The sequence below is a fragment of the Lytechinus variegatus genome, chromosome 3 (assembly GCF_018143015.1).
Source record: "Lytechinus variegatus isolate NC3 chromosome 3, Lvar_3.0, whole genome shotgun sequence".
Lineage (NCBI taxonomy): Eukaryota > Metazoa > Echinodermata > Echinoidea > Temnopleuroida > Toxopneustidae > Lytechinus > Lytechinus variegatus.
In genome coordinates, this window is record NC_054742.1 from 50,774,205 (window position 1) to 50,793,411 (window position 19,207).

General features: G+C 40.2%; 1 protein-coding gene across 3 annotated transcripts in view; it reads right to left on the bottom strand.

Annotated features, from left to right (window-relative positions):
* Positions 1 to 19,207, bottom strand: part of LOC121411282 (aminopeptidase N-like) — a 50,890-nt gene that overhangs the window by 10,580 nt on the left and 21,103 nt on the right. For 2 of the 3 annotated variants that reach the window (XM_041603914.1, XM_041603916.1), the window contains exons 4-18: positions 18,594 to 18,870; positions 16,642 to 16,762; positions 15,905 to 16,059; positions 14,847 to 14,960; positions 14,141 to 14,275; positions 13,712 to 13,843; positions 13,165 to 13,340; positions 12,241 to 12,332; positions 11,779 to 11,915; positions 10,790 to 10,993; positions 9,875 to 9,957; positions 9,337 to 9,477; positions 8,251 to 8,418; positions 7,408 to 7,548; positions 292 to 373 (exon numbers count right to left, since the gene is read on the bottom strand). In XM_041603914.1, the coding sequence (XP_041459848.1) occupies positions 292 to 373; positions 7,408 to 7,548; positions 8,251 to 8,418; positions 9,337 to 9,477; positions 9,875 to 9,957; positions 10,790 to 10,993; positions 11,779 to 11,915; positions 12,241 to 12,332; positions 13,165 to 13,340; positions 13,712 to 13,843; positions 14,141 to 14,275; positions 14,847 to 14,960; positions 15,905 to 16,059; positions 16,642 to 16,762; positions 18,594 to 18,870 (2,158 nt within the window). The remainder of the gene's footprint in view (positions 1 to 291; positions 374 to 7,407; positions 7,549 to 8,250; positions 8,419 to 9,336; positions 9,478 to 9,874; positions 9,958 to 10,789; positions 10,994 to 11,778; positions 11,916 to 12,240; positions 12,333 to 13,164; positions 13,341 to 13,711; positions 13,844 to 14,140; positions 14,276 to 14,846; positions 14,961 to 15,904; positions 16,060 to 16,641; positions 16,763 to 18,593; positions 18,871 to 19,207) is intronic. The other variant, XM_041603915.1, reaches the window with a different exon arrangement.

Here is a 19,207-nt window from a genome sequence, read left to right on the forward strand (position 1 = left end):
TGACCAGAATGAAAAGAATGCTGCTAGACAATTTTATATGTAACATTTACAACTAGTGGCAAGACTACAATAGACTAAATGAAAATCGGGTATGCAAAAGAGCGATGGTAATTCATTTTGATGAAGCAATCGAAGTACAAAACTTATTGGTCACTAGAATGAAAACTCGACAGATGTGGATAAACAAATTCAGTAATGATTTCAACGCGTTTGTGAAGATGAAACTCCCATGCCATCTCAAGACCAAATCAAATGCATTCGAATAATATTATCTTTCTACGTTTTACGTACCTCTTGTAGTTCGAGCTCGGTGTTGAAGTCTGCTGTAACGTCAGCAATTATATTACTGAACGAAAACGAACTTCCGCCGTAACTGTGCATTCGCATTGAAAAATGAAGCATAACAAATCAAAATATAAAGTAACGATCAACACAAAAAATATGAATATACTTACCATGATTTTCTTATTTACGAGATAACTGGATATACCCATTTGATTTGCTAGTTCATTACGATGAACCTGCGTGCCGAATATAGAGTACACAATTTTTCCTGCGCGCGCGCTGCATCTCCCTACCAACGCACTATCCCAAGATCGTCGCGCAATTTGGCGTCCATTTCCTCTCATGAGCCTGCGGGCAAGACATGTTGTCACACAAGGCGAGGGGTAGGAGGGAGGGTTCAAATGGGTATATCCAGTTATCTCGTAAATAAGAAAATCATGGTAAGTATTTTCATAATTTACATCAATAACTGGGATATACCCATTTGATTTGCTAGACCAACACGGATTCAACGTGAAGGGAGGCATGTCTAGACTAAGAAGTGCGTTAAAATAGGGAGATGAAGACACAAAGGCCGTTGCCTTACGGACAGGGGAGGCGATAAAGCCTCATGTGAAGAAGTCCTTAAGAGCAAGGAGTGAAGGAAAGAGGGGCGTCAATAGACGGACCTCGAGAAGTCGTGAACGACGATTCCAAGAAAGAGCCCAAGAAGAATGATACTAAGTATCATGGGCCCTCGGCCTAGTGTCAGGAGAACAACATCACCAGCTGACTAGAGCGTAAAATTCGGAATTTGTTGAAATTTTCAACAAGAATCGTGATCGGAAAACTGTAGCTTTAAGGCTCAGTAAGTGATCCATCGAACAATCTGAGAAGGCGAGAGATCTCAGAAGCCTCCGCGTGGGAGAAAGCGCCCAGAATTCGATATCCGTCTCAAATGCGTGAGGGCAGAACATCTGCAGAATTCTGATAGAGAGCTGTGGCAGAAAGTTACTAGCGGTCCGAAGGGGACTAGGAACGACGGAGAGTAGGGATTTAAGAAAACCACTCGTAAGGCAGTCAAGGGTCGAGAAAGCGACTGAGTGCCATCCTTTTAATAAGAAATACCGCGGACCTGCTGCCTATGTAGAATAAAGCAGTCTGGTTAAAATAGCTCAACCGGGCGTGTCAGAGAAACAGCGCGGTACACATCACGACAAAAGTGTGATAGACCGAGTGATCGAGAGAGAACTCAGGATCCCCTTTCTCCCGTACTGATCGAAGCACCCATCTGAGGGTGCAGTGCCCGCGGTGGAAGAGGTGGCTTGGCTCAAGCCACCATTGCCGAGAGAGCCCGTGAGGCTAGGCTGCGATGGATGACCGCCGGGCGGGGGAATCCCTAGCAGCAGCAAGTGTACGCCAGAGGGAGCTGGCGAAAAGTCTCTGTCATGATCATACGTGAAGGCGACAATCAAGAGATGTTCTAACGAACAGACATCGCCAGATATGATACCTCAACAGTACGTTCCCAACGGAATCGAATGAGGTAGCAACGGCCCTGTCCTATCAAGTTAGGGACGGAAACTGGCTAAGAGTGTCGATGTCCTCGCTTGAAGAAACAAGCGAAGGAGGGAGACTTGAGGAAAATAAACACAAAAATTTCCATCAGTCTGCGGTGAGAACCAGTTGTTTATGAAAACAGCCACGAGGCCTGGTCTCTCAGGTGATCGTAAGAGCAAGCACCGCCGGCGCCGGTTGCGGCAGCGTGGAACAGTCCGATATCGGAGAATAAGGAGTTCCAAAAAGCTGCGGGGGGCGGCAAAAATGACGCCCTAAGCAGTGGGGGATGAGCATCTAAGTTTCTAAAAGAAGAACTCCAGTGAAGTAAATCACTTACATGGAGAGACTCATCCGCAGTCGGCCCGAGAAAAAGCGGGTCGTAGTGATTGTGGTTAGGTAGGCATAAGCATACATGCATCCACGGTTACATCATCCTCGGTCGTGCGGTGACCATGGCCACATGCATTGCATGGAGGGAGGATGAAAGCAGCATGCGAGGTGACTCGAGTGTGCCGAGTGAAAAAGCTTCTAAATAAGAAGACGATTCGACAAATGGGCACGGTAAGACATCCACCGTAGACCACTCCACACAAGGAGGAAACGGCGGAGACGCCCGCAAGCTTGACCCACATAGAGAGCAGTCTATAACATAGACTGTTAGAGCTCGACCGATGGTCTGAAGGCGTACTGTTTGGTGTAAACTCGCCGACCCGGTACGGTGGGTGTGCCCAGAAAATAGGCATAGAATGCCGACAGAGAAGTCTGGGGCTTTAAACAAGCTTGAACGCACGTACATAGCCAATAATCTCATGAGATGTACGGCGGTTTCTTTCCTCCGAGATGATGCTTACCCGACCGGGAAGGACTCGGGGAACAGCTGTGAATGTCAACAGGAGGGATATCTAGCATATGAAAAGCTGATTCCCTCCAGGTATTCGGTGCGGGTGCTTTCGGCGGTGTCCGGCTGGACGACCGGTGATGGCAGCTCGGGCAGGGCTCGAACGAGCCGCCCGAATACGAGACAATAGGTTAACATAACCATAATGCACCGGTGGTGAAGGCGTAGCGATTACTAAGCACAGGAGAACTTTAAATCGCCGTGACATTCAGATCCGATATACATACTCATAAGTTCGGAGAGCTATGAGGTAGTGAGACATACCGCTGAGCGGTGATGGTGCTCATATCGGAGTCGCCCTCTCTTCAGCGGCGATCGCTGGAGGACGGGTGTCTGTACTAGCCCTGACTCTGGCCTTGCAAGGGTAGGAGCTAAGTAAGACAGGGCACCCTTACTTTCGAATAGAAAGTGAGGTTCAGGCCAGAAACCGACGGTCCCGTCGCCTGGGCGGACGGACCGCGGACGTGATAGGTTGCCCCCTCAAAGCAGCCAAACATTCTCACGAGAGAAGTGCGGCATGCGGTATGTAAGAGATTCTTACCTCCAATCTACGGGCCCGCTTAGGGGGTAGAATGGAGAGAGTTACCGCTGAAGGAGTCGTCGCCGTACGTGGGCTTGACGTAGAGGGCGAATTCGGGAGTAACTGCATAAAAAGGGGAATACCCATGCAGGTAACTCGCCGATGGCTCCCCGGAGTGCGGGTTGGCGAGAGAAGTCTCAATCCGCTCAATACCCGACGCCAGCAATAAGACCGCGGCGGTCTTATAATGACGGAGAACACGAGGATAAGAACCCGTAATGCTCGGGGACGCATAGATGCAGCCTGAACGGATGCAAAGTCCAGCCGTCGGTCACCGAGAGCTTGCCGACATATTGATGCTTGAAAGCCGTATGTCGGAAGCACCTGCATAGAAACGGGGGTCACCGTGTAGGTGAACAGCGTTTCAATAAATGCCCGGTGTGAGAGGACAGGTGATTGCTTGAGCCGCACAGTGCTTAGCAAGGCGGCTGAAGCTGATATGAAGCGTGGGTGAATTACCCGCACTGCTCATGGGAGTATGTGCGACGCCTGACCCACAAATATCGGGAGTCTGGTGACATAATGGAGGGCGATGCCCGTATGTCGATAACACCTGTGTATTAGCGGGGATTTCCCTTGCAGGTGCGTGAGCCGGCGAATCATGAAATCGCCGGTGACTCTCCGAGGTGCAAGATGGCGAATGTCTGCTTAACCTGCCCGGTGCTCGACACGGCGGTTTTAGCTGACAGGGAGCATGAGGATAAAGATCCGTGATGCTCGAGGGCGTTCTGTTGTAACATGAAATTACGACGCATGGCCATCGGCACAAGAATCAGAAAGAAAGGTCTGCCCGCAAAGTGGGATTAGCGACCTAGACTTTCTTCTTGTTATTCCTCTTCTGTGCGGCCCCCGCCGGGGGGCAGAAGAGGGAACAATCATCGGGAGTCTGGCGACATAGTGGCGGGCGACGCCCGTATGTCGATAGCACCTGTGTATTAGCGGGGATTTCCCTTGCAGGTGCGTGGGCCGGCGAATCATATTGCCGGTGACTCTCCGAGGTGCGAGACGGCGACTGTCTGCTTGACCTGCCTGGTGCTCGACACGGCGGTTTTAGCTGACAGAGAGCATTAGGATGAAGATCCGTGGTGCTCGAGGGCGTTCTGTTGTAACATGAAGTTACGACGCCTGGCCGTCGGCACAAGAATCAGAAGGGAAGGTCTACCCGCACAGCGGGGTTAGCGACCTAGAATTTCTTCTTCTTCCTCTTCTATGCGGCCCCCGCCGGGGGCAGAAGAGGGTATAATGATTGGGAGTCTGGTGACATAATGGCGGGCGACGCCCGTATGTCGATAGCACCTGTGTATTAGCGGGAATTTCCCTTGCAGGTGCGTGAGCCGGCGAAACATGATATTGCCGGTGACTCTCCGAGGTGTGTTGGATGGCCGGTGTCTGCTTGATCCGCTCGGTTGGTAGTACCGTCGGCTGAAGCAGGCAAGCCTGGGGGTAAAAACCCGCAGTGCTGGAGGGCACTCTAGATTAGCTTGAGAAGCTGAGAGGCCTGGCCATCAAAAGAATCAGAGGACAGACCGCCCGACGGAGCGGGGCTTACGTCTGTGGTTCTCCTCTTCTTCTTTTCTTCTTCTTCGGTTGCTCCGGCGCCGGAGCGGAAGAAGGGACAAGAGGCTGGGCTGCGCCTGTCTTCCTCTCCTTAGCTCTCCCACGGGGAGAGCTAGCCGAGCGAGAGGAGGCGTCGGCCGAATCTGACGGCGTCAGATTGAATTGAGAGTCCGACACGGTCGGACTCAGGTGCCTCTTCCGACTAGGGGCTGGTAGCCCTTTGCCGACGCTCCCTAGAGGGGTCTTACACGGCATCGAGCCTAGTCTTTGCCGGGTGGAGAGACCCGTGCTCTCCCCCCGGACTTTAGGTGACCCGATGGCCGGTGGGTCTGACAGCCCTAGAGGAGTCGCCGTTTTCTGTACTAGTGCGACGCTCCCCAATAAGGTTCAGGTTCCGGGACGGAAGCCTTGGCCATCACCGTGCGGGCACGTGGTCGCAAATCCACGGTTCCACCCTTATTAAGCGGGGCACGTGAACGCGCGTCCACGGTTCCACCCCTTTGAGAGCCCACGGGGCTCTGACTCTGTTCTCGCTATCTATACTACCTGTGGTGGGGGATAAGACCCCGGTGTCGGGCCCCGAAACAGCAGCCGCCTGAGGCTCTTCAGAAAGAGAGTCCGAAAGGCTCATTATTGCCGTAGGGTGATCTAGTAGTAAGATAGAAAAAAAAGAGAAGCAAAGGGGGTAGGGGGGGAACAAACCCCAACCCAGAAGACAAGGACCTCAAAAAGCGGACTTTTGAGAGTCAAAAACGGATCTCACAAGGATGATACAAGGTAAAATCCCAGAACAAAGGAAACAGTAATAATTGAGAATTATTAAGAGACACTGTCCCTGAAGTCCGTTAGAAAAATTAATTATTTGATTATCACAACAAGAATCTGCTTCCGCCAAAATTCTGAAAAGAAGGAAGGGGGGAAGCATCTAAAAAGAAGAAAACACTAAGTTTTCTTCTTTTTTTTTTGTTGTTGTTTTGTTGTGTCCACCTGTTCAAAAGAAAAAAAAATAATAATTTTTCTTGAGGTGAGGATCAGCTAAGGAAAAAAGGGGAGCAAGATTCCCTTTCTTTTTTTTTTTTTTTTATAAACAAGAAGTTTAAGAAAAAAAAATTATAAGTCCAGAGACCGGTAGCTGACTTGAAAAGGAAGGGGGAAAAACAAAGATAGCTTTCCCGAGAAGGAAGGCCGAGTCAAAGGCGACGAACGCTGACAGGAGACGGCTTCCTAAAAAAAATTCTAAGTATTCTTGTGAAGGAAAGAAAATATTTTTTTTTTTTTTTATAATTAATTGAATAATTAATCAATTAATAAACACAAGAACAAAGGATTGATTGAAACAAAAGAACAATCAACTAACTCGAAACAAGAAACAAAGAACTTGAATCGAGGCAAAGGAGCAAGTCAAGAATTAAAAGAATCAATCAATTAATTAATTAATCAATTAACCAATTAATTCAATTAATAAATACAAGAGCAAAGGATTGATTGAAACAAAAGAACAATCAACTAACTCGAAACAAGAGACAAAGAACTTGAAACGAGGCTGGAATACGACGCTCCTAACGTCCTACAGAACCTATCTGTGGAGAAATAAATCAATTAAATTCACGACGAGTCGTATAAACGAAGAAGTCAGTGAATAAAAAGAATTAAAAGGATTAAAAAGGAGCGAAGACAACGCCCGAGCAGGAAGGCGCGGAGCTATGGGGCGGAGAGGTGAAGACAACCCGCCTGTGAGAAACGTATCTTTAAAAAAACAAACTCACGAAGAGGGACAAGAAACGTTAAAATAATATCACGGAAGCTCCGCGCGACGTGATAATCCTATAACAATCTTAGATGAGAGAAAATAAGATTGAAATAAGGGAAGAATTGCACAATAAAGTATCCAAACGGAAAACAGAAATGCAATTTTGAGAGTGTACTTAGCTTGCGACTGCACTCGACCGCAGGCGAAAGTAAAAGAGGAAATGGACGCCAAATTGCGCGACGATCTTGGGATAGTGCGTTGGTAGGGAGATGCAGCGCGCGCGCAGGAAAAATTGTGTACTCTATATTCGGCACGCAGGTTCATCGTAATGAACTAGCAAATCAAATGGGTATATCCCAGTTATTGATGTAAATAACGCTATCAAATATTGATGCTATAAAAACGAGAAGCAATCTGGAACAAAAAGCGTAATTGAATTAAATGAATCTACATTTTATAGATTTCTTAATTGTTGTTTTAACATATTTTCCTGATAATCAACATAGTGATATATATATATGTATCCTCATATCAGAGGAGGCATTTTTGCCAAATTTAATATCAGAAGTTTTAAAAATACATTGGGCCTATAATAGAAATAAAAAGCATTATGCTCCACCGGCACAAATTATTGTTACTAAAAACTTTTGCAGGAATATAATATGCTTTTTCAGATTTCCCCGAATCGGAATCGCTAGACAAAATTCTGCAATTAAACATGGTCAAAGCTTAGGCGTGAATCGAACCACTTACAACATTATAAAGAGTTTATATGAATTATATATTAGAAGGTCTTACTAATCGTATACTGTGTCCCATTCGTTTCGGAGGAAGTCCCATGCTAACGAACGGCCTATGTAGTTCTGTGACACGTATCTTATGACGTAAGATGAATCTTGCTTTCGAAGATAATTTTGATCAAGAGAATAATCCAGGTATCTGATGGAAAATAGATAGAATGAAGTTAATTTTAATGCCATGTAGCCCACTCAATCAAGAAGATTGACATGCATTGTAAACTGCTAAGCTTCAATGAGATGACAAAAGTCGTTGACAACACCACCGTCATCTCCATCACTACCATCACCACCACCATCATCATCACCTCCACCATGCACCACCACAATCACCATTATTATCACCACCATCGCCACCACCACCACAATCACGATCATCATCATTATCATCTCCATCAACATCATCATCATCTGCATGCCATCACTATTAACACCACCATCAAAACCACTGACATCACCTCCACCACCACCACCACCACCGCCGCTACCAACATTATTACCACCATCATACCTATATCACTATCATTCATAACCATCACAATCATCTCCTTGGTGAGAAAGCGTATCATTTGTATATTTGTTTGGCGCAATGTTTTTCCCCTTCTCTTTTTCCTTCTCCTCCTCCTCCTCCTCATCATCATCGTCATCACCATCATCATCATCATTATCATCATCACCATCATCATCATCACGACCACCGCCACCACCATCATCATCATCATCACCACCATCATCATCATCATCATCACGACCACCGCCACCACCATCATCATCATCATCACCATCATCATCATCATCACATCCACCATCAACACCATCCTTCAGGCCCTTAGCGTCCTTTTACCTGCTTAGAATCCATGGTGATTGTGAACAAGCCAAGGCATAGAGCCATTTATTTTGTTCAGCTGCATCATTAGTGTCTCCGTATTTCTTCCAGCCGAAATCCCATTCTTCTTGGCCACCTTCTTGGATTCCATAGCAGTAGACAGTCGTCTTCAGGTTAGGTGTAATGCTATGGAGACAAAAAATAAATAAAAATTTAAAAGACGTTTGATCTTTTCTTTTGATTCATCACAAGAGAAGATTGACGCCATCTATGCAGAAAAGTTTTTAGCATGGGCAAGGGTAAAGCCTTCAGAAATTATTCATGAACCTCATATTCTGAAACAGATGAATCCTCTTTGAACCCAGTATCTATTTCAAATTCATGTGAATGACAAAAAATATACAAACAAAGAAGAAATAGAACATCTAGAACATGTCAATCAATTTGAGCATGCGGAAATCACTTTGACTTTGCTGCTTTTTTGCCATGGACTTTAAGTTTTGAAGTTTCTGATGTGTCTGATACAACCTTCTCTTGCTGTTGCCTCCTTTGATGTTGATTTCTTGACTGGTACTATTTTCTTAATTAGGTCACCTTTTCTTCCCTTTCTGCTGGAAATGTATTTAAAGATAGAGACAGTATCTGCGACCACAAATATTCATTTTGCTAGAAATATATCTACCTGACGACAGAGGCCCGTATTCTGAACTCAGGTTTGAATTAAACCATGGTTTAAAGTAGTGGTTTAAGTATGGAGAGCCAATCGGGGCACAAATCCTTAACAGTACACATTCAATTTATCAACTCATTTGTCGCTCAAATTGTTCATAATTGTCTGGGAAGGATAACTGCATGGGGTATTTTTCTTCATTATGAAAGCAAAAAGTAACAAAATAGTAAACATAACAAATATACAATAAAAACAAAATTTTTGGCTCTCCATAACTTTAGCACAGAATTAGACCGTGGTCTAAGTTAAACCTGACTTCAGAATACGGGCCACTGACTATAGCATAATACGACCATGATGATAGAAAGAAGTTTATGGCAAATTTCATGAAAAGTAAAGAAAAAAATAAATAAAGCCATAATCCTTTTACTTACGGGTTGATTTCATAATCAGGTAGGTTTGCAGTATTATTAGCATCGTTTTCCATGTACATGTGATATAGATCTGAGGCGTAGTCTAGACAATCTTGGTTGCGATATCTACATGAAGTTCCAACGGCGTTGATTCGGTTATACCTATATGATGGAATCAAATCACAGAAATACCAAATGTCATGACCAAATAGCGAGGTAAGAAGATCAACACTTCAAAAAGACAGCTATAATTGTCATGGATGACGTGAATTCATATACATGGAGATCATGTGCATAAAGCAGATCTACAATATGAAATAATGAAAGGCGAGGCCGGTTTTCAATTTTGAAAATTGTTTTCATAAATTACGTGCTCACAATGGAATCAATAATGCCTAAAGCCTTTTCACTTTGACAACCTAACTTTTCATGTGCAAATTCAGGCGCCTCAGACCAACTCGGCCACGGATCAGTTGATTATTTTGACGGCAGACAACGCTTTATCTGAGAAAAATTGTATATTTTCTTCGTTTGGTTTATCATGTTGTTGGAAACTTACTGAGTAAGATGTGGGTCATTGACTGGATCGTCCTCCCATCCCAGTGAGTTATACAGGTTCTCAACTTGTTTGCGCATGTACCTCTAACAAAACAAAATACAACAAAAGGAAGAGAGAAAATACAATCAACATTTTATTGAAATCATTCATTCTGTAATCTCCATGTTTGCTACATGAGAATGTGATTAATCAAACTATGGTCGGTAGGATTTCAAATAGCTAATTCCTTCAGCTTATTCATACAAGCAGTGTATAGAGTTAACCATACAATAGACTAATATCAATATTATCTTCAGCATTTGCTTAGGAAAATATTGTATTACTATGGTGCTGCTGTAAAATGCTATCGAGATTATTGTCGTTTGTCCATATGAAGGGAGACTAGATCGATATAGATAGACTAATGAAATTAAATACAAAGGGGAAATATAGCAAATCATTTCCTGATTCTTCTTGTTACTATTCAATTACCTCTCAGTGATCATCATGATAGGTACTAAACACTAATCTACTATGGCCCTTTATCTTTTCTAGAAGATCATTTCATTTGTATTTGACAGTTATATATTCCTAGGGCCATGATAAGATACAAATAGACAGGCACTGCAAATGGAAAAGATTGAGCTTTTGAGACAGTGTACTATCCCTAAGTTGGCCCAAAAAAGGCGGTTTTGGTCTGTCATGTATAAAAATCATGTATGAAAATGTCCCGTTACTCAAAGAAATTTGAATTCATTGTGATCCTAAGCAGTACTACAGCAATTTAACATAACTATCACTTTGTTATGTTTTTCCCAGCCCCAACCTCGGCAAGAGTGCACCAAACGTGTACAAGACCATTCTGGGTGTTATGAAGACATGGATGAACAAATTTAAAAAGGAATGATTTTTACTAAAGATGCATTTTCGTCCTACCTCCAAAGGTCCGTAGCCGGAGTACCTGCTAAACATATCTGTAATGTAGGATATAACACCAAGTGCTGCTTCCCAAGGGATATAATCCATTTCTTTATCCATATAGAGGGTTATATTAAGAGCGATGGGGTAATCCACACGCCCCACCCTAGCTAAACTAAAGGCGTCGTTGATCAGTTGGGCGCGGTTCTCGTTCGGGAGCACCTGTAATAAACAAGAGAGAGGTGGAAAGAGAAACGAGGAGGGGTGGTCAGAGGCTGAAGCGATTGATAAATTCTTCATGACTAGATTTTAGTAATTTGTTGGGTTGTATTTTTTTTTTATTGGGGGGTGATCCTTACATTTATTTCGTATACATTTATGGAACATCATATTCAAACGACTATCGGCGAGCTTAATATGTTGCATTAACAAAAAATATACATTTTGGTTTTGCCGAGACATTTAGGCCCGAATTCACAAAGGTGGTTTCGTTTCAAACCATGGTTTTTAGAAACCGTGGGTTTTAGAAACCATGGTTTTTAGAAACCGTGGGTTTTAGAAACCATGGTTTCTGCAAAAACCACCTTTGTGAATTCGAGCCAAAGAGTATGGGGGTCGGCTGATTGTATTAATTCAAAATAATATTTTTATATAAAAGATTTAATGAATGATTGATAGGAAAATTGGAAATCTGCAGTGAGTAGCATCTGCAAAGATGATTTGGGGCAACATTTGCCGACCTGAGACTTCGTTAATCACAACATCAAAATAAATGAGCAAATAGCTTTAGGAATGTCGAAATATTATAGTTGATCCATTCTTAGCAAAGAAAGTGACAACTCGAATGTAATCCTTGAAATGCCACCGATGCTTTTCATAATCAATTATTAACGTTTCCTAAAATGTCTCCCCCACCCCTCCAAAAATGAAAAGAGTTCAAAATTCCTTCCAAGGACGGTTATGGCATGAGTCCATGAAAAACAATATTTGAATGTGTATTGGCTTACCGTGTGATTCTGTACCAACTGTTGACTTAGACGAGCCCAGTTTTCATTATCATAATTTACTCGATAAAAACCAAATTGTTGGATGTTAGCCAGATACCAGTCATCAGCAGCCATGCTTGAAGAGAGATTGACAAGGGCTAAAAAAAGTAAGAAAAAAGGATAAGATACTCGCAATTGTTATGGCAAATAAACCTCAAAATCTATGTCCATATCCAACTGAATCTTTTAATATCTTTAATATTACTGTTCACTACAATAGGGTCTATCAACGGGGTCTACATATTTTCCCATAGTATGCTATTTTCAACTGTTTTTAATGACAATCGTTTTTATGCGTTTCTAGCAGGTATTGGAACATATACTCGTAAGAAAGTATAATTCTTGTTCAACATTACAGTTATTTTATCTAAGTAAGTTTTATTTTTCGTTGACATAATCAAATCCAAACAAAGATTACTTTACCCCAAGGTTCTTTCTCAATCCACGTATAATGAGGTGTGGTGAAATCGGCTCCTGTTTTCTGCGTGTAGGTCAGGTATACATACCACAAATATCTGTAACAAGAACAAAGAAATAAATTAGAATGAGAGAACAATTTCAAATTGAATCTGACTTAATATACTAAATGGAATCCTAAAACGAAGAATTCTACTAAAATCGTTTCATCAACGGTCGTTTTTTTTTCTGGGCTGTACCGTACATCTACAACTTTATTCATTGCAATAATTATTTAAAGGTGCATACTTAATAAGCCTTACTTTTGAGTACATCCTTCCACTCTCTCTGCGTATTTTTTTTTATGAATCCAATTGATTTTTCTCCACTCGCCATACATAATTTTTGTTCAATTATCAAATGGTATGCATTTGAAATTAAGGTATAATTTTGCTGACATTTGCTCAAAATTGCCATAAAGCATTAGCTTATTTCAGGGGTGGCGCCAGGGTAACGTGATATTGGAGGTTTGAAGACAAACTAAGTGTAACATGATACGTTTTCATTGAATAATAGATCGTTATGTCACTACGGCACAGACTCCTGTTTCTGGGGTCCGTTGCAGAAAGAGTTGCAATCAATCGCAACTCTAAAACTCATGCGCAACTTGATTTTCAACCAATCAACAGCGCGCATTTGGGACTTGCGATTGATTTTTTGACTTGCGTTTAAACGCAACTCTTTCTGCAACGAACCCCTGATATGTATTATTATTCTTTCTTCTTTTATCATTTTCCCCTCTCCTTTCCTTCCTCCCTTTTTTTTGGTTCACCATACTTCAAAAGTCAAAGAGGTAGCCGCCCACACCCCTACCCCAAACCACCTCCCCGTGACGCCGCCCTGTCGTCTTCATAACCATCTAATCTTGATGATTTTGTGTCAACTACATACCCGAGGTCGATATATTTGTCATCGACTCCGGCTTCTGGATTGACGAGGAAATGTTCTTGTGAAGCATTGAGTTGGTTAGCGCCGTGGCGGCGGAGATCGACGACGGGGTAACCCATCTGTAATGTCCAGGTATCCATGATGGCCTTGACGTCGTTGTTACCCTTACCTACATCTGCCTTCAAATCGCAATGAGAGGAAATAGTACAGTATGAAGTGCAATCCATATGACTTGATCATAACTTTGTGTCAGTAGCTTTTTTTTTTGCTCATTTTTATTTTCATTTCGAAGAACAATGAAATAAAACATAACAATTTAATGAAATGGAATAATCAAGAGAAAAAACTGGAAACAGAGTTTCCTTTGACAGCGTTTCATGAGAGGACTTGGCGGACGTGTTATCTGACAGTTACCATAGTAACAGTGCTTCTCAGCAAATCACAATGGATGGATGGATGGATGAATGGATGGATAGATAGATAGATAGATAGATAAATAAATAGAGAGATAGATAGATAGATAGATAGATAGATAGATAGATAGACTTACCTCTTTGAGAGCAAACCATAGATCATCAGAATCAGCATTACTCTCTTTATGACTATTGAGGTAGTAGCTTAGACCATCAACAAAAACCTCCTCACCCAAGAAATTATTCAACATACGGATAATTGAAGCTCCCTGGAAAAAAAATAATATAAATGATTAATTATTTCAAAATCGATATCAGCAAATCTTAAGTGTCATGGTCTAGTGGATGAGGCTTGAGTCAAGTTTCGAGATTCACTAAACAAATTACATCTTAAATATTTGATCTCACAAGTTTGTTATTGATAAATTTCCCCCTGATTAAAAAAAAACACTTGACGCGAAAGAAATAGCTATGGATAAATATTCAATAACTGTTTATGTGTAATTTTATTCAGCTATAGTTTATATTCTATAGTTAATAACCTAAAGTGATTATGCAGTACTTACCTTGCTGTATGAAATAGAATCAAAAATTTCATTGATTTCATCTGGTGAGTTAACAGGTACTCTGACCGGATGTGACGTACCAAGAGAGTCTGGTTCGAATACCGACTGCAGATCCACAACGACGAATTGTTCTCTCTGTTATAAGGCGAAGAAATCCACAATATCATGATTACAGAGAATCTTTTTATTTGTATTGATCAGAATAGATAATATGTTCATTGTTTTCCTCCGGATACCCATATTTGATAATGATGAAATCAATCACCAATATTGTATATTTGATATCAGTGTATCCTATAGCATTTAAAAGAGTAGATTATAGTGTACACATATTAATTTTCATTGTTCTTAAAATAATATAAAATAACAAGTAAATACTTTAAAAATTATCATTCAACTTTGCTTCCAAAACAATTTAAATCACTTAAGGACCTCTCTAACTGAAGTTTAGTGGTTTTAATCAACTAACATTTCTGAAGGGGGCACACAACAGGGCGTATAGAACAAAATAACTTTTTAAAAGGTCGCGAGTGAGAGAAAATTTTGACTTTTGACATGAAATCTAATTTTGTGGAGGATTTTTACATAATATTCAGAAAATGATATAATATTCCACCCTTTCCCATGGGGTCCAATGACCCATGCCCCCCCCCCCCTCCTCTCCCCATCCCCACTATCTACCATCCGGGGTGCAATGTTCACTCACCATTCCCCAATCTGGTTCCACGTAATCAACACCAAGGTATTCAACATAGCTTGCAAATCCTTCATTGAGCCAAAGATCATCCCACCATATAGGGGTGACGAGATTACCAAACCACTGGAGAAAATAAAAGAAAAAGAAAATATTATATTTAATATAAAATCATACAGTCGTTAGGTATAAGTTTTGTTATGATGTCAAAGTAAGAAAGTAAAAAAAAGAAGGTAATTGAATACCATTCTGGAATTTGAAAAAGGGAGAAAGGAAAATAAGGGGACAAAGAGATTATAAAATATGCTAATATCGTATTTGTTCATCTGTCCATAAAGTAGATGCTCATTAAAAAAATTGTTCTCGAAATGTTTTTTTTCTGTCGATTTTCCTGTTTTCTTGTTCATCGTTATTGTTGTTGTCATTGCTGCCGATATTGTAGTCGCTGCTTGCAAATACGATAACTTCTCTGTCAAACAGGTCTTGATGATGCCAAATTAAATTTATTATTAATTGGGGTCAATAAACACCATAATATGATAACAAATTATATATCGGAGCCTGGTCACATTATTTTCCATGCCAAACATTGATTGAGATACCATTAAAAATATGTATTTTATTTTGCTGGCTTTATTCTCCTACCGTAGGATACTGTCGAATCATTCAGGTGAAAAATTTCACGTATGAACCAAATAAATTATTGGATATATTAAGAATTGATGACTGTTGATTGCCAAGGAAATTCAACCATATAAAATAAAAGCGTGAACCTTTATAAAGGTTAGGCTTGCAACCGACGCGACGTACTGCGGAGGTTTTGAACCTCGTATCGTATTGCTACATGCAGTCTCAACGACGAAGCCAACTCCAGACCCACACGAGCATTGACATTATAACCAACGACAAACCATCGGCCGGTTTAGAGTCGGCTCTGTTCGTGCTGTGACTTGGTACCATCGGCATTTGGCAACACTTGTTGGTAGCATTTGTGGTCGCGTGGTGTCGCCACATGCGACAACCAATTAACCATTTACTTGAAACGTACTTCAGAAACTACTGAACTTTACCTGGTGAGCGAGTTCGTGGGACACCACAACGGCAACACGTTGCTTGTTGCTTGCTGAGTTGACCTTGTCATCGTAGAGAAGAGCGGTTTCACGGTAAATGATAAGACCCCAATTCTCCATAGCTCCAGCTGAAAAATCGGGTACGGCAATCATATCTATAGAGAGAAAAAGGAAAAGACAGACAAACTAATCAGTACTTCTTATTTTCAAAATTTTTATCGATTATATTTGTCATTTTATTATTCTAACTCTTTTTCTTCTTCTTCTTGACTTCGAATAAAATATATGTCGTCCTGTCGATATGTAGCATATATTACCAAGTCGATTATTAAACATATCAAATCATGTTAACTAATCAGTACTTCTTATTTTCAAAATTTCTATCAATTTTATTTGTCATTTTATTATTCTAATTCTTTCTCTTCTTCTTCTTCTTGACTTCTAAAAAATATATGCCGTCCTGTCGATATAAAGCATAAATCGCCAAGTCGACTATTAAGAATATCAAATCATATAGTATTTTACAAGTCAACTTGTCAAGATATCTTATGTTCCCATATTACCAAAATAAGACAATTAAGTCGGAATGGTAAGTTATAATATCTCGCAATCTCGTAAATAAAATGGCACTTTTAGAGTTTCCCAAGAAAACAGAATCAGAGACATAACGGAAGGACAACACAATGTTTCACTAGAAATGTTATTGCAGGTGTGATATTGGGTAAATGGTGGCATACCTTGCTTTGAAAGAGGGAAAGGTGTATCAAAATATTTCTCAAAGTATGTGGTGATATTAGCTCCAATATCCAAAGCGTATCTTGTCGACTCGACCGCCTCTGGTCGTGACCATACTCGGAACTACGGCAAAAGAAAGAGAAAATACAATAAATGAGAAATTGATATACAGAACCGTCTGTAATGATATTCTACATCCAATTAATTAAAATAATCGGACGAAAACATATTTGCAAACCAATACATGTAGAGTCACATTTTGATATGATTTTCGTCACTGGTTTATTTTCCACTCGGTCAGAGTAATTTTATCTGTGCACTGTTTGAAGGAGGAAGAAGTCCACCAGTTTTAATTAAAGGGGAAGTTCACCCTGAAGAAAACTTTCATGCAAAAATAGCAGAAAAAATAGTAAAAAATATTGGTGAAGGTTTGAGGAAAATCCGTTAAAGAGTAAGAAAGTTATTAGAGTTCAAAGTTTTGGATTTGTGACGTCATAAACGAGCAGCTGCCCCATGTGTTAAGTAATATAAAATGCATGAATTTCAAATTTTGCATGGTTCCTGATGACTTAATTTAATTTTCTATTCATGATCGGGTGTGAAATAATTTGTCTATTGATATACAAAAGGTACAGTGAAAACCATTTTCAATTTTCTGAGAAAATGACATTTTATTGATTTTTTACCATTCGCTATGTAGGAATGCTGCTCGCATATGACGTCACAAATCAAATAATTGAAATTCTAATAACTTTTTAATTATTTGATGAATTTTTCTCAAACCTTCGGCAATATTTTTTATTATTTTTTCTGCTATTTTTACAATAAAGTTTTTGTCAGGGTGAACTTCCCCTTTAAAGGGGAAGTTCACCCTGAAGAAAACTTTCATGCAAAAATAGCAGAAAAAATAGTAAAAAATATTGGTGAAGGTTTGAGGAAAATCCGTTAAAGAGTAAGAAAGTTATTAGAGTTCAAAGTTTTGGATTTGTGACGTCATAAACGAGCAGCTGCCCCATGTGTTAAGTAATATAAAATGCATGAATTTCAAATTTTGCATGGTTCCTGATGACTTAATTTAATTTTCTATTCATGATCGGGTGTGAAATAATTTGTCTATTGATATACAAAAGGTACAGTGAAAACCATTTTCAATTTTCTGAGAAAATGACATTTTATTGATTTTTTACCATTCGCTATGTAGGAATGCTGCTCGCATATGACGTCACAAATCAAATAATTGAAATTCTAATAACTTTTTAATTATTTGATGAATTTTTCTCAAACCTTCGGCAATATTTTTTATTATTTTTTCTGCTATTTTTACAATAAAGTTTTTGTCAGGGTGAACTTCCCCTTTAAGAGGAAACCGAATTATGTTGGATTTGTCATACCACAACGTTGTATTTTCTTAAAGAACACATCTTTCAAAGGTGATTTTAAAATGTTAACAACACTACCATACTACAACAACTTTGATTAAAGAGACACAAGAACTCTGGTTATGTATATGTCGGAAATAGAATAATATATAGATATAAGTGTATGCTTTACAGGATGGCCTTTTCTTATCTGGAATAATAAAATGATTTTATTTTTTTTCTTTTGATATCATTGAATTATTTTCTTCTATGTGTATGAAAATACACAGTTCCTAGGAAGAAAGTAATAACTGCATATATCATGCATTGTTTCTGCTTACTTATATGGTCATGATAAGATGGACTCAACCTTGCATTTGATTTTTCATTTATATAGATAAATAATAGAATTATATCATGGTTTTGAAATAATGTGAACTCAAGTGGTCGGTAATTCTTTGAAAGTAATGAAACAGACGAAGGGCTAATAATATTGTACCATTATTGTATTAATACTGTGCTATTATTTTTTTAAGAATATGGAAACAGTTTGAGTTGAAAATAATGCTACCGATATGAAAATGATTGTAACTCACACGGACGTCATTTTCAGTATACATTTCTGTCTTGTCAAAGTAGCCGACGACGAAAGCAAGAAGATAAGTGGACATTTTGGGAGTGGCCCTGTAGTTGGTGATCATCCAGCCAGTATTGCTACCGTCCCTCTCGCCTTCCTCGATGCCGTTAGAGAGGGCGACCATGTCTTTACGATGTTCGATCTCGGTGTAGAAGATAGCTCTAAGATCGGGTTCATCGAAGCATGGAAGGGCTCGGCGGGCATCGGTAGGCTGCATCTGGGTTGTGGCGAGCCATCTGAAAGGGGTGTCGAAGGAAGTTAAAGAGCGGAAGGCGTAAAAGTTGGAAAGAAGAAATAAGTATAGCACATAGAGTTATATAAACCTAAATTTAGTACGTATTTAACTCTATGGTATAGCATTATAGACACATACTAGGATTGTTTGGACACAAAGAAGGGGGGGGGGGTACTGCATCTCTGTTTGCTCATGGTTCTTTTATTCATTTTAAAAAAAATATGTTTAGTTAAAAATGAATTGAAAAATATGTTTTTTTAAACATTTTTTTAATTATCATCATCATTATGTTTAAGAATCAGTCAAACTTTTATATAAAACACAAATCTTTTTGAATG